The sequence below is a fragment of the Cryptomeria japonica genome, chromosome 4, assembly GCF_030272615.1.
Source record: "Cryptomeria japonica chromosome 4, Sugi_1.0, whole genome shotgun sequence".
NCBI classification, from domain to species: Eukaryota; Viridiplantae; Streptophyta; class Pinopsida; order Cupressales; family Cupressaceae; genus Cryptomeria; species Cryptomeria japonica.
Window position 1 is genome coordinate 262537847 of NC_081408.1, and position 16107 is coordinate 262553953.

Sequence of the window (16107 nt, forward strand, 5' to 3'; positions counted from 1 at the left end):
CATAAAAGGCGATAGCAGCATAAGGCATCAAAATCGCGCATTTCTTCATTAAGGGCCGAGTTTGCAATAGAAATTGCTCAAATTCCTCCCGAGAGCCCGGATTTCATAGATCAAGGGCATAACCAATTAACTGCAAGTTAAATTTGCAGGACCCTCTAGTAGGCCGAAGTTGGAGATCATAGGAAGTTCACAAAACTTCCTTCCAAGCCGAGATCGAAACTCTCACAAACAAGCCAAGTAAGCTGAAAAAGTTAAAATCATGATATAGGCATTTGGGCCAACATGAAAGTTTTAAAACGCAACGAATTCGCAAAATTGCTCCGTGGGCCGAAAATATACGAAGTTCTTAAAATATCCTAAGAGGCCGAAATTGGAGAAAATAACAAAAAACGGCTTTTGGGCCGGAATTGACCGATGAAGTAAAAGTTTTAAATCGCGCATTCAACCCGAGTTTGCAAAGGCGCTCAAAGGCCCGATCTCCCAAATGATCCAATGAACCTGAAAAGCAAGGAGTAAACTCGCGAAAATCAAGAGTTGCAAAGTGGCTCCATGAGCCGAAAATCCAAACCCTCATTTTTGCCCGAAAATCCCGAAAAGATGTAAAACGTTTAACCTATTAATTTTGCAAAATGATTCTTTCGGCCGAATTTCGAAATGAAGTAAGGCGTTTTTTTTTGTGATGTTTGCAAAAGGGGCTTTTAGCCCGAAATTTGAAAATCAAGTGAAAGCGTAAACTTTAAAAACTTTTTAAAAAAATGCCTCCCCTGCTGAAAATGAAGTAAGGCGTGAAGTTTGCAGAAAGCGCTTTTAGCCCGAAAATGGAGTACAAAAAAAAGGCGTTAAAATCAAACTTTTCAAAAGGGCCTTTTAGGCCAAATTTCGGGGCCTAGAGCAAAAACGTTAAACTTAAAAGAACTTTTCAAAATACCCTTTTTACGCGAAATTCGCCAAATACAAGTTAAAATGTAAAAATTAAAAGTTTTGGCAAAATGACCCTCCAAGCCGAAATTGACAAAATCACCATTTAGGCCGAACTTCAATAATTCAAAATGGCATTCCAAGCCGAAAATCGCTAATGAATGGAGGGGCATTTTTCATTAAGTTTGCAAAAAATAACTTTGGCCCAAAAATACCAATATGAGAAAGGGGCGTTAAACTAGAACTTTTCAAAAGTGTCTTCTAGGCCGAAAATCGCAAATATGAGGGGAGGCGTCATTCTCTTCAACCTTTTCAAAATGGCATTTTGACTCGAAGATTGCGAAAATGAATGGAAGGGCGTTTTAACTTAAAATGTTCCAAGGTGACACAATTAGATAAATTGCGGAGGTAAAGGTAAAACTTATAAGATAAAATCCCGTGCAGTTTGGTGTCAATACCCAAATTCGGCTAAAGAGACAGCATTTAAAAAGTAAATCTTTCGCAATTCACCACCGTACGGCCTATTCACCGTTGCACCGTACGGCATTTGCACCATATGACTCCCCCTTCTCCTCATACCACCGTACGACCACTCCTCGTCTCACCACTGTACGGCCTATTCACCGTACATCGTACGATCAGGGAACATTACAAAAACCTAATTCTAAATGTCAAAAGACTCTACTAGATGAAGGATAAATAAATAAAATTATTAGCAATGTCCCATAAATTCAACTATGCTTTAGTATGAATAAGATTAATGTTTTTTTTAGATGAATTGAAAGGTGTATACATATTTAAAAAAGGATGGAAATTTACAAAATTCTTTAGCCAAGTCTAGGGGGTTGAGCTTAATTGGTTAAAGCATTGAGTTCTCATTTTGGAGACCCAAGTTCTAATCTTGAAGGGACATCTAATATGGAATTTTAAGTTGTGACTTTTGGTCTTCCATAGTTGGCTTCTAGTGCAGAGGTGGCTTCTAAATAAGTGGATTTCTAAGTTGTGACTCTTGGTCTTCCATAAGTGGTTTCTAGTGTGGTTGCTTGAAATGAGCTGGTATTAGTCTCATTTTTGTACTCACAAGAGCTTGTATTTGTCTCATGTTGATGCTCACATGAGCAAACTGTTTGTAAATGATTAGCCATATAAAAAAAATTCTTTATCCAAGCATTATGCCTTGTAAGGATGATTACACAATACTGCAGCAAGATTGACCAAAGTCATTACAAAGGACAATGTTTTAGCACACGAGGTTATTGATTTAATCCAAAAATATACTAGCTGGATTGTTTTTGAATCTGCATATAGTTTGAGAGAATTAAATTGCTCACTTCAATGTGTGTAAGCTTGTATTTATTATTGTATGGTGGAATTACATTGGTAGTTGTAACTTAACATTGTAAATTACTTTTTAGACAGTTATTATGGTGTTATTACATCACTAATGTAAGCAATAAATGCCTGTATTATACAAGTATATTCTAAAATTATATTATATCTATTTTAGATACAAAGAAGACATGGCTATGATGAGATCCCTTAGTTTCATCTGATGTTCCCATTACTGTTGCAATGAATCTTCCTAATGTGAGATTGTGGTGGTTCCAAACCTATCCTATTGCTTCCTTAGTTGGATCCCCTGGTTGAGCGTTCCAAGATTCCAACAATGGTGAAGTATACCAAGGCCTTTCTCTTGTTTGTTGAGGCAACCAATGGTAATTCTCTAGTTGTTATTGATGGCTTGTTTTTTATTTAGCAGAAGATTTAGGATTTCAGGAGTAGCTGACTGGTATAGATTTCAATCTTCTTTTAGACCATTGAGTATGCCATTTATATTTGCAAAAGCTAAGTGAATTGTTGTTTCCTTAGACTTCATTGGCTGTTGAAGTGTTTTTCATTGTAATTAGGATTTATAAATTACATGACTATGAAGCAGTGGAAAATGAGAAGGCACGTACCAAGCCTTGAATATGCATTTCTTACATTCAATTTGACCAAGTGACTAGTATACTTATGTTTGTAACATATTCTTATCAGTTTTGAACTTGACTGGTAAATTAAGTTAATGTTATGAGCCTCTGATTATGAAGGATTTAAAAATGAGAAAGTGTGTAGGATGCCTTCAATATGAATTTCTTACATTCAGTATGACCTAGTGAATAGTAAATTACTTGGTATGGTGATTGTATATTTTTATTCATTTTGAAGCTGTCTTTAAATCTGATCTTAATGCACTCTCTCTCTTTCTTTGTGTTTGCTTCTCAAAGATTATAATTTAGTTGTTAATGCATTTTGCTCTTGTTTTCATAAGTTGTGGTTTTTGATGTGCCTTTTCAATTGTAAGGCTTGTAAATATGTGTTGTGCCTTTTCACTTCCTAGCATTGTACAATTTTGCTTTACTGGATTCAATTTCAACATTATTCCTTTTGTTAAGGTTATTTTAGGGGTGTTTTTTTTATAAATTTTGGACTGGTTTGTAACTTTGTAGTCTTTGGACATGTTTTATTTCATCAATGGACGATGGGTTTAACAAAAAACTTATTTTTCTGATGGTGTTGCATTACTGTCAATGTCTTGAAGTGAAATCATACCATTGGAATTCTTTATGGACTGAAGAATACTCACCAAGTCCCAAAGCAGGCAGGAGCTGTAAATCTGCTGCCTTGACTCGTTTAGGCAGTGGGGCTCTACTAGACTCAAAAAATAAAAAAGTACATTTAAGAAAAAACACTTATAAACACACAGAAGAATAAAAAATATAAGGTGCAAGTGACCCTTTTCTTTCACTTAACCATCATGCTCATTCCCATTCAAAACCTAAATTTTCTGATTTTTGGTGGAGGAGCTTTATTTTATATTCTTTTAAAATTGGTGAATTTTGGCCTTAGTATCTTTACCAAGTCCATTACTGATTCAAAAATCAGCTTGCTGGGTACTCAGCAATTACAAGTCTCATTAACATAAATGAAATCATAGTTGAAAAACTAGGACTTAGCAATAACTCAGCTAACCCAAAAGTTTTTAAAAACTTAGACTCTATAAAAACCACTAGACCACTAAGAGGATGCAGAGTCTTCTATCCATAAAACCGAAATAAAAACCCGAACTGAAATCTATATCCACCAAATATTACAGTGCACAAAGGAATGGAGCATGCAGTGGATTGTGAGATAACCCATGCCTCACGACGATGGTGAGGGTTCCCCCCACAGCCATGGGTCTCCCCATGACTGTGGGGAGATCCCACCCACCGCGTGAGTGGCTTTCCCACACGGTAGTCACTGTCGTAAACATAAACCAAGCAAGGAGATCGCAGGGAAAACTACACTAAGTCAAAACATAGTGAATACAATTCGATTATAATGATAAATGGTACAAATAGCACATAAAACCGAAATAACATTTAAAAACACAAAAGTTGTGAAGTTCAATTCATCAACAAAAGGATGATACATGAAGAGAGATGCCACAACAACTTAAAAAGATCAATTCATCATGAAGGGTTCAATAATGTGAAGAAAGTCAAGATATTTAAAAGATGGCAAAGAGGAACTTCACTATGCAAAGGGGGGCATCAACACCTCAAGCTCAAGACATGAAGAAGACTTCACAATGATGGCGAACAAATGAAGGAAAGACAAGGACATGACGAGGATGAAAAAATAATCGTCAAGGATAGTGAACACGAAGGATTCCACAATATGTAGTCAAGGTCTACATTCCAAGGCAAAGCCATGGTTCACATTTCAAAGATGAAGACAAGGAGAAAGATGATCACAAGGTGGATTCCCAATTATGAGAATGAAATGCAAAACATAACAAGAAGAGGGATTCCAAAACATGAAAGTGAAAAGATGATCAAAGAAGAATGACAGTTTTAGAAGAGTTAATCAAAGTTAGAAACTTGATCAAGATGATGCAGTTTAGGAATATGAACTATCAAATCAAACAATGGGATGATGTTGAGTATCAAGAGATATCTATGATGAGGTGGTGCCCGTTCATCATCAACTAATCTAGTCATGCCACATCGACATGTCCAAGTTCAATGAACTTGGCTTATCAATGACTATACATGTGGAAGGCACTAAATTCAATTTAACAATTCCTATTTTCTTGTTGGTCCACATTCAAAAGGGATATGTATCCAAAGCCATGCAATTTTTGCATTGGAGGGCATTAAATAAATGTAGGTGGTAGTTGTAACTACCCCAATTAGGGTTTCTATTGAATTATCTTTGCCATTGATTTCAAATCAATCTAGGCCATTCATTTGTACCCTAGACCTCTATATAAGGCTTTGCCTTCTCATTTGTAAAGGTGAATGGTGAATGTTAATAGATTTAGAGTAGAGTAGGAAGAGAAGACAAGGAATTGTTGCCAAAGCAATGTTGGAATAAACATATGATTTTCATTGATGATATGGTAGATTTTTGTGTGTTGTTTCCACATGTTGCATGGTTTCTACTTCTCAAGTTTTAGATTTGTTTACATGGAGTTGTTTAGTTGAATGGAAAATCTTATTGTTGATCAATGGTGAAGCCTATATGTTCATACCATTTGTGATTTGTCGATTGCAAGTTGTAGTGCATGGTTAGTCTGAATTTATATTGAAAGCTTAACTTCAATTGCTCTTAGCTCATTGTTCATGGCGTTGATGTGCATATGTGATATGAAAATTATTTGCGTACTGTTGACGTGTTTTTTTGGACAGCGTCGAACATAGAATAAAGTCACCAACGGTCACCTTATCCTCTCTTGATCAAGATCAGTCCGTATGCTAAGATTGCTTAAAGTTCAAACGGCTAATTCCAAGGTTCCTTCAGTGCGTGGATGCGACTCAGTTGTTTGATGGGTTTGCTGTTAACCCAAGGGGCCTTACGTGTGTTCAATTGAAGAAAACTCATGCAAGCTCAAGGATTTCTATACGGTGATTTGCAATGAAAGCCCTAGTTTTAGATTTTTTGTGATTTTTGAATTATGCAGAAAGTAAATGAGAGTTTCATGTCCCATCCTTGATCGTTATATATATTTACTAAATGAAATAATTAATATAATAAAAAACAATGGATGATTATTTGAAATGTCCCTACTAGTTAGAGATCACTGTCTTGCAAAACAGATTGTTAGAATACAACAAATATATATATATATATATATATATAAAACTAATCTAATTTGCAATTTAACTTAAATTACTTAATTAACACTAATCTCAATTCTTATCTGATAAAAAGGATACGAGTGCCGTACTGTGATATGTCCTTAGGCGACTGTGAAGCACGCCTTCTTGGAACCCATCTTGGTTCCAAGCCATCCAGGAAATCGAAGGTTAATTCAATTCCTGTCATCGATGTAACTTCTTACACCCAAGCCATCTAGGAAATTGAAGGTTAATTCGATTCTTGTTTTCTATGTAATTTATTACACCCAAGCCATCCAAGAAATCGAAGGTTAATTCGATTCCTGTCTTTCTTACATCCAAGCCATACCAAGGAAGACCATCATAGCTGATCAATTCCTTGCCTTGGATGATGCATCCCATCATCCAAGTCTACCAGAGAGGACCGACCAGATCCGTCTCTTCTTGGATGAACTTTGTCAACCAAGCCATAACATATATGCATATAGATATTCAGTATATACTGCGTACTAGGTATTATCATAATCCCTGCATTAGATTACGAGGATTTCCTCCCAATAGCCTCCATCATATAATCACATTATTACCATTTATTGATATACATGTCATAACCATTCATATTATCAATATCATTTGAATTATAATTCATATTATCCTTATTACTTAAATTATAATCTTGTGACATACAACATTATGCTAAAATTCTGTAACATACAATATTGTAGAAATGATGACATAATTCTGTAACATACATATTATAATAATCATGACATAATTCTATAACCTACACATTATAACAATAATGACATAACTATCAAAAACTACAAGTATATTTATATGTGTGTGTGTGGCACACACCCACACACATATACGTCCCTGTGGCGTCTCTGCTATCTTCTCCCTTTTCTCTTGCCTTTGCCTACACATCCGTAGTTCCTATCTCCTTCATATATTTCCCTTCTTATATCATATTCAGTTCTATTATTGAAAACCATCCATTATATTCATAATAATATGTATATTTGTAATTTATGCTTTTATAAATATATAAACATAATCTTATTGATATTATGTCAAGTATGTATGTATGTATATATATATTATTATTTTCTGATTTGAATATAAATAAATTAATAAATTAAATTATATTATCAAATATTATCAATTACCTATTATATAAATTATTAATACTACCATTGTCTAAACAGTAATTATTAGTCTATCTAGAGGTTGTAAGGCAGATAGATTTGACATGCGTCAGATCTGGTCTGCCACTATATATGACACTAAATATGGCTGTCATGCATATTGCAGTCTATTTAATAGTGTTTCTATTAATATTCATATATTACTATTACTATTAAATTCTGCATAAAAACATTGACCAGCTTCATATATTAAGCATTCGTAATAAGCACATCCCCATGCATACCACCAAGAGCAGGGATGTTACTGCCTTTAATTTAATATCAGTTCCGATCTGATTTTTTTGGTATTATTTGTTTTATATATTTTTTTATATTTTAATAGTTTTATTATGTATTATTAATTTCTATTTTAAAGCGGGCATTATCATGTTTTGTTTGTTTGGATGGAGACATCACATAGATGATATCTCCTCCTCAGTAATCTGCTCTTTTCTCTTGGTGTATGCACTATACTTTCAACCTCTTACACACACCCCTTTTAGGATTTACTATAATTCAGTCCCAAAACAACAACTCTAACTTAAAGTGAGGATTGTAATATGTTAATAAATATAATTTTATCAAACTGAATTCATTTTATTATAACATTTAACTTAAAATTCAAAGAATAGATTGGAGGAAGGAACTTATCTTGATAACCCTATTTGAGGTGGATAATCATCTACAATCATTTCATGCAGTAGGTTGATGGCTGATTGAGAACTGGCTGTAGAAGCCTGCAACAATGGTGGCAAAATAGGAAACAAACCCAATTCGAATATGTCGCTGTTTCTGATTTAGAACTGTATCCCTTATGCAACCTATATTTTGCCTTTGGCAATGGCTCCTAAAGAGTGATTCAAATGAATTAGAAAACAAGGGTTAAATTCCCCCCCATGCCACTTGGAGATGTTGGGAAGATCTTTTATACCATACGTATGGAAGGAGGAGACATGACCGCTGCCTCTTGGTCATAACCTCCTTCACTAATCGCACCCCTTTAGTTATCTATTCATTTGTATCTTTAATCGGATTCCTTATGATAATCGCATGATAAGGTATTGCACTCTGTTATTTCAAATTTTCAATCGCTAATGATTATCTTATCATCGTGTCTCTTGTGTAATGTGTATGAATACTTCCTTGATAGGATCACGGTGCTTTATCAATAGTCGGTAATGTAACACTTCTAATATTCTCCCCCGATCATGACAAAAATTATGTTAGGAGGCGATATTTGTTATCACCGTCGACTAATTCTGGTGCTTGATTGGTTCATCAATACATTTGTATCCAACGCTGCCAACTGTGCTTGATATCGGTAACAATTCCCTTCATACTATCGATGTAGACCAAGTAAGGGTCATAGCGTCGCTTGGCATTGCCTGTGTTTATCGGAATTCTTATAGCAATTTATAGTGTTTGATTCTTGGTGTATTTCGTTCATGCTTCCATTATATCATAGACTCCCTTCACGATGTATTGTTGAACGTATGATTCTCCTGGCTGTTACCCAAAGTCATAATGCTTGAATAAGCAGATCAAATTAGATACAACACACAAAGTAAATTTCCCCCGATCTTCACAATTATATATTTATTATTTTAAATATATAAATTGTGTTTATAATTAAGAATATGTATATTATTTTTATAATATATAAATATAATATTAATTTATTTTTATTTGAATATTTCAACAATATTTTTAGTAATAAATATTAATAAGTATTAATTAAATAATAATATTTAATAAATACATAAATTTCAAATAATCATCCATTGGTTTTTATTATATTAATTATTTCATTTAGTAAATATATATAACGATCAAGGAGGGGACATGACAGAGAGTAGGGTAAAGAGAACTATGCTAAAGCTAATCTAATCCTAAGAACAGGAGACGGGATCACTCATGCAAAATCAAACCACGCTTTGTTTTGCCAACAGAGTACAACTACACGAAGGCGGTGCAATCTTCAAAGGGTGCGTGGAGGTTTTTCAGATCACTAATATGGACCATCAGATCGAACAATCTTTACTGATGATCGAAGTTAAGTGTATACACATAACAAAAGGCTCAGGCTAACTTTGTACGGTATACAACAATCAGCTAGACACCAAAAGTATGAGCTCAGATTCTGCAACAAGTACTCCTATCAAATCCGGTTCTCCTAACAACATGCAAGCAAATCTAATCTAACTGAAGAGAGCAAGACCATGCAGATTGCTAAAATAGAACAAGAATACACCATCAAAATCGAACAATGTATTAAGTTGGCTACTTCAACAATCCTGATGCAACAATCTTAGATAATAATCTCTCCTCTCTTTACAAATGAGGGGGGTCACCCCTTTATATAGGCCTCAGGCCATGCAAACCCTAATTAGGGTTTCACCCCAGAAGATTCTCAACTCAAGATGCAACAAGGTGGGAATCGACAATTAATAACCCATCATGCCCATAGACAATTAATTCAAAAGCCTAAAATGGCGCCCACTCGTGCATTAAATGCACCCCACTATATCGATCATGCCCAAAATATAATAAACATCTCCATGCAAGGAATAAATGCCCATCATTCTGCATGCGACGACGACATGCACGGAGAATCTATCATAGAATTATAAGTAAGGCAGCTGCATGCAAGAAGATTCCTCATCCGACGATGACATGCATTGATCGGACTCACACTTAGTCAAAATACCCCCAACAATAAATACGCCACCACTATTCAACTAAAAGATTCTCATCCAAGAATGGACGACCATTAATCCGTTCATTTATGGCGTATGCAATTAATTTGTTGACGACGGCTTCCAGCTCTCCGATGGAGACACTTGACACATTTTCAATGTCAAATTGCATCAAGGCAATTTCTTCCTCGTTCTTGGAAAAGAAGCTCTCCCACTCCATCATGATTTTCTATGTCTTCTTCATTATACTGGAAAATGAAGAAACATTTGCAAAATGTTCCTTAGGGAATGAACCTACGAAGAAGAACTCGTGCAATTGAGAGATTTCAGGGAGTTCACTATTATTCCACCATCATTGAGTTTTCTTACAAACAATGCCTCAATTGCACTGATGATTTCCTCCTGCACCCCTCTGATGGAATCTTTCAAAGTAAAGGAGTCGACGCTGAATTTATCGAAGGTGTTCTTCCCTGAGCAAATGACGTACAACCATCGAGGAAAGTCATAAGCTTCATTCTCCTGAATTACTTTCTCATCAATTGGAATTTGCCTTCGAATCTTCGTCAGAGCCCTGAGCCGTGGAATGGTCAAGTCCTAGTATATGTGCACATCCTCCCACAATCCTTCTGCTGTCTCCAATCTGCTCAGGAGGGCCACGAACTTTGAATGAAGCTGAGCAAGGTCCTCAATGAATTTTCCCGCTTCAGTGTAAACTTCTTCTATCCATTCCCTGGAATTTTGCGCCATCACTCTGATAACTTCTGCATCATCAACAACTTCCTTAGGAAGGGAGGAAGGAGGAGTGAATGAAGGACCTGCCTTCCTGAGGTGTCTTTTGAAACTCCTGATGTACTCGCATAGGGCTCTATTTTCTTCTCTCAGCCGCTTACATTTCGCCTTTGATTTCAACATCTTTTCCCTCATGGCTAAGGGAGATTCTTCAAAGTCTCCCATTACTTGACCTGTGGAAGCATAACCAAGATCAATCTGTTTGATAACATAATCCTCCTACCTGATTTCGTTTCTATCTTTATCTACTGCAGGCTTAGCAATGTGTAGGGTCCGGGATCCAGACTCTTCCTTGACAACCTTGGAAAATTTCCGAGGAGCCTTCCTTTCTACTGGCTGATCCATCTTTTTCAACAATTCTTCCAACTCCCGAGCTGGGTTAGTTTCCTTTTTTGGTACCCTTCTCAACCTGGGCCTGTGAAGAGCCTTCTATCGCCTCACTATGGGAATCTAGACTTCCCATTAGCTGATATGTCAAATGAACATTTTCTTCCGTCAACTTCCTTATCTGCCGGTCAATCCAATGCTTAGTGAATTTCAGCACTGGTCTAGCCAAGACATTCAAATCCTCCATTTCGGGCTCTGACCAATCTGGCAACTAAATGGGCTGATCTTTTACTTTCTCAAATTCAGGCTGCACCAAATCTGAATCCTCCTTCACCTGATTCGGCACTTGATAAATTTCACTTAACCTGATGGTGTCAAGGGGCAATCTGGAATGCATTTTCTTCTAGATCTCAAGGTCATCCTCAACACCCGCCCATTAATCTTCTAAGTGAAACTTGTGTATGAATTTGACGCCAACCACCTTCCTGATTTGGCGGTAAGGATCATACTGGGCCCTGGATATATAAAATGGCAGGCGATAGAATGCCAATTCCCCTGTTGCACTCTTAGCGGCCTCCAAGCCTGGGCATATTTCTGTGAAGTCACCCAAGACAACTAGGAATTCAATTGATTGCTTCTTCTTCTTCTTCTGCAATTGATCATAGGCAGTTAACTATCTCATGAGCTCCAACAATATGAGCTTGTCTGATGGATATCTTGGCAATTTGTATGACTAGAATGAGAATCCTTGCAACTTGATGTAGGTGAATTTAAGAAATTGCAAGAATGTAGCTCCATACTTCTGGACCAGGGCACTTGCTTGCGGCGACACCCTTACGTGCAACTTCTTCTGCATAAGCCGTGTCAAGTACATAGTGAAGGTGCCATTCGCCAACCTGTAAGAACTAACATTGTGAAGATGCAGCTGGGGATAACACTCATGTACTTTTAGCTGTGTTGGTCAGCAACCCATGATTCCTCTTGCTGGAAGACCATCAAATCCTCCCTTTCGCGCAAGCATATAGAACATGTAGGAGCTCATGAAAAAGGACTAGGACTTTTTTTCTTTTAAGTTTTTCAACTACTCGTACAAGTAATGACTGATCAATCTGGCCCAGTCAACTAGCCCATTTGCATTCACAATCTCGCCTATGTAGAAGAACATCCAGGTTTCAAAGTTCACAGAATGTGAACACCCCATTACTTTGCTCAACATCTTTATTAGGTCCACATACTCCTGCTTGAACTCAAAGATAGTGAGAGTCTTTGGCATCTTGGAGGCATGCATCCTAGGCTTCAACAACCACTGTTTGTTAATCAAATCAGCACACCTGGCAGGACCTGCTTCATACACTGCCTTAGCTCCACTGCTGGTCCTGTATGTCATGGAATAATGTGAAGGGATTCCGAAAGCCTCACCAATTGACTCCGGAGTCAATGTTGCCAGCAACTTGCCATCTGATGTTGAGATTGTCTTCCGCTCCAAATTATAATGTTCTGCACACTCTAGGATCAAGTCAGGACACTGAATAGCAGGAGGAAAACTAGCTGCCACAACAATTCCGCTCGACAATTTTGACAGCTGTCGGTGATGGACTATGCCCTGTTGTCCCGAACATTTTGATCTTGAATCCAGCCAAATTGAACGTGCCCAAATTGGTATCGCTGATTTCTTCTCATCTGGAATTCAACCGAGAATGAGGAAGGAAACCTTTCATTTCTGCCTTGATCAATGCCTGCCTAGAGAGGGTAGTTACCTTGCTTGATTCCACCATCCTGAAAAGCACCTTGGAAATGATGAAAACAAAGACTAAGTATGACCACTCTTCACTTCTCCAATTCTTCTTTCCTGAATCCTGCACGGGAGAAATGAAATGCCTCTCCATGCTTATATAGAATCCTTCAAAACATCCTGCTAAGTTAGGAGGCATCAAATTAGCAATTGAATTTATGATGCATCATTCTTTCCCAATCACTGCACCATGCAAAAGAAACTTCCCTTGTGAGTGAGTTCGAATTTATAAGTTTCATTAAATGCACTAAGCCATGCGTCATACTTGAAAGATTCTCTTCGCCAACTCATTAACTTCCACTCTTTCAAATTTCAGACGGAAAATTGAAGGATTTTTTTTCAAGATTTGCTTGATTTCATTCTAACTTGTTGCCTTCTGCTTCTGAAGAATTTTTCATGCCCTTTTCAACATCCCCTATTTTTTAGGGATCCCCCTAAAATTTAGGAGCCAGGTTCATTGGATAGAGAAATTCACCATGAATCCGAATCTATAAAATTTTCCACATTCTAACAAGATTCGGTGTCTAAAAATAGAAATTTCAAAAATTTGCCCGAGGGGATTTTACTTTTGATTCCTCCTTGACTCTTTGACTTTCATTCCTTGGACAAATTTTCAATCTTCAAGCTTAAGTATGGATTTTTTCACTGGCGAGGGAATTTCATCAATTTTGTGAATCCTCCATGACTGCTTGATTTTGGCGCCCAGCTGGGGAGTAGGGCGGAATTTTGACTTGGTGGAGGATTCGGTGAATTTGTGGATCCTCCATGCCTCCTTGGTTTTGGCGTCTGTCCTTCATCTTGGGCGGAATTTTGACTTGGTGGAGGATTTAATGAAATTTGTGAATCCTCCATGCCTCCTTCATTTTGGCGCCTAGTTGGAGAGTAGGGCAGAATTTTGACTTGGTGGAGGATTCAATGAAATTTGTGAATCCTCCATGCCTCCTTGGTTTTGGCGCCTGTCCTTCATCTTGGGCGGAATTTTGAATTCTCCATGCCTCCTTGGTTTTGGCGCCTGTCCTTCATCTTGGGCGAAATTTTGACTTGGTGGAGGATTCAGTGAATTTTGTGAATCCTCGATGCCTCCTTCATTTTGGCGCCCAGCTGGAGAGTAGGGCGGAATTTTGCCTTGGTGGAGGATTCAGTGAATTTGTGAATCCTCCATGCCTCCTTCATTTTGGCGCCTAGCTGTGGCCTGGGGTAGAATTTTGCCTTGGTGGAGGATTCAGTGAATTTGTGAATCCTCCATGCCTCCTTGATTTTGGCGCCATATAAGAATTTGGGATGATTTTCCCAGACAGAGAATTTTCCTAGATAGAGAATTTTCCCGAGCTTTCCATTTTAGGAGTGGGCTTCCAACACTCAACCATCTTCTGGCTTTCTCTGTTTTCTTTTTGACTTTCCGGAATTAGAAATAGCTGCAAATACCTGATCTTTGTCACCTTGCCCAAATGGTCCTGTCAGAACAAACTTTCCAAAAATAGAAACCTTCAAAGTGTCAGCGTTAGACCCCTAGACAGGATACAAGAATGACTTACTAAAAATAGAAACTTACTAAAAATAGAAATTACTAAAAATAGTAAGTTTGATTTTTGACAAAATGATGACATTTCAGGACTCGGTAAAATCCCCCAAAAATAGGAACTTTCTAAAAATAGAAAGTTGCTCCATTTTGGCTCAAATTTTACTAGGAGGTTCCTTGAAGGGTCTTGATTCCAGTCGTATGTTTAGTTTTTCCAAAACCCTAACAAAAACCCCTAGAATCTAGGACAAAAGGTAGAAACCCTAAAAAAAGACAAAACAAGCCCTAGACTTCACCAAACTCGCTCGAACGAAAAGCAGACTAAATCCAAATGACCCTTGAACACTTGCAAAGCAGAGAGACTAACGAGACTGCCACCAAAACTCACAAAAGACCAAGACCAAACGACTAAAAAGGGCCTAGAAGTTAGGGGGTCCCTATCTGGGATGGGGTGATGTGTGATTAGGTCACAACACGTACCCTTAGGAGATTGCACCATCTTTGTGTAGTTGTTTCCTCATGGCGAAATGAAGCTTGGTTTGGTTTCACTAAGTCAGCAACCATTTCTTGCATTCTTAGGTTTAGATTAGATTTCTCCAACTTTATCCTTTTGTCTTTCATTTTCTGAGTGAGTTTAGTAATCAAATCTCACGATCCAACAAAACATAAGTCCCTTTGTGTTTACCAGCAATATCACATCAACACACTGAGTCTATCCATCATTAAAGTCGATTGTTCACATTGTAAACCTTGGGGTTGCCTTATTTGACCACGAAGTTTAGCATTTGAGGTTTCCTTGTTCAAGAGAGGATAGAATACTTAGTATTTTATTTTGTGTTCAAGGTGTCATAAAAAACACATCAACAAAAACCAAAGGTAAGTTTTTCTCAAGTAATTGAAAAAAAATCACTAATTACTTGGCTGTGAGTTACTCACGAGCCACTTTGACCTGCGAGTACTCGTGAGTTATGCAAGTAATTGGTGGATTTTTCAACTATAGGAGAAACATATATTGATTGAGGGCAATGCTTTTTAATTCATTGTTATGCCTTATTTATTTTCCTTGAAATTTCTTTATTTTTAGGGTAACACTTGGAAAGGTGACTTGAGTTGTTAGCTGGCCTTGAAATTCATTCTATTTTGTAGGAAGGGATGGCTTAACACATAATATGTTGGAATTAATTCATGAACATTGGAGACGTCGAAGTGTTTGCAAGATAAAGTGCAAAGGTGTGCCCACTGTAGATATGGATAATGTTTGTTACCATCTTGAGGTAAGAATTCCCAATTGAAGCCAAGATTTGGATATATTTTATTTTTATGACAATCCAAAATTATTTTTCTACAATACAAAATTGTTAAATCTTTTGGCACTAAAAGCAAGTTGTACCTTTTTGTTAGTTGCAATAACACTTCATAAGCTATTTGATGTTTTTAAATTTTCCAAAGGACTGTTTATATCTTCTATTGTGGAAATTATATTTAAATTTTAAATTGATCCACTGGTATGGCCATGATTAAACTTTTAGTTATTAGCTATGAGTTATATATATTTCTACAATTATCTTCACAATTTTTGGCAATATTTTAGAAGGCCGGTTTCTTATGAGTTTTTCATTTAATCGCTTAAAAGGGACTATTCTATTGTTTTCATACTATCACTTTACATATTTATAGGGAACTTTGATAGTTGGTTAATCCAAAATACAACCAAACTGCCATACTAGATTTCCAC

At 36.9% G+C, this 16107-nt stretch overlaps 1 protein-coding gene across 2 annotated transcripts in view; it reads left to right on the top strand.

Moving 5' to 3' along the window:
- The window catches only part of LOC131065571 (CRS2-associated factor 2, chloroplastic), a 79087-nt gene that overhangs the window by 12944 nt on the left and 50036 nt on the right, over positions 1 to 16107 (top strand). For both annotated transcript variants that reach the window (XM_058000125.2, XM_058000124.2), the window contains exon 2: positions 15519 to 15646. In XM_058000125.2, the coding sequence (XP_057856108.1) occupies positions 15519 to 15646 (128 nt within the window). The remainder of the gene's footprint in view (positions 1 to 15518; positions 15647 to 16107) is intronic.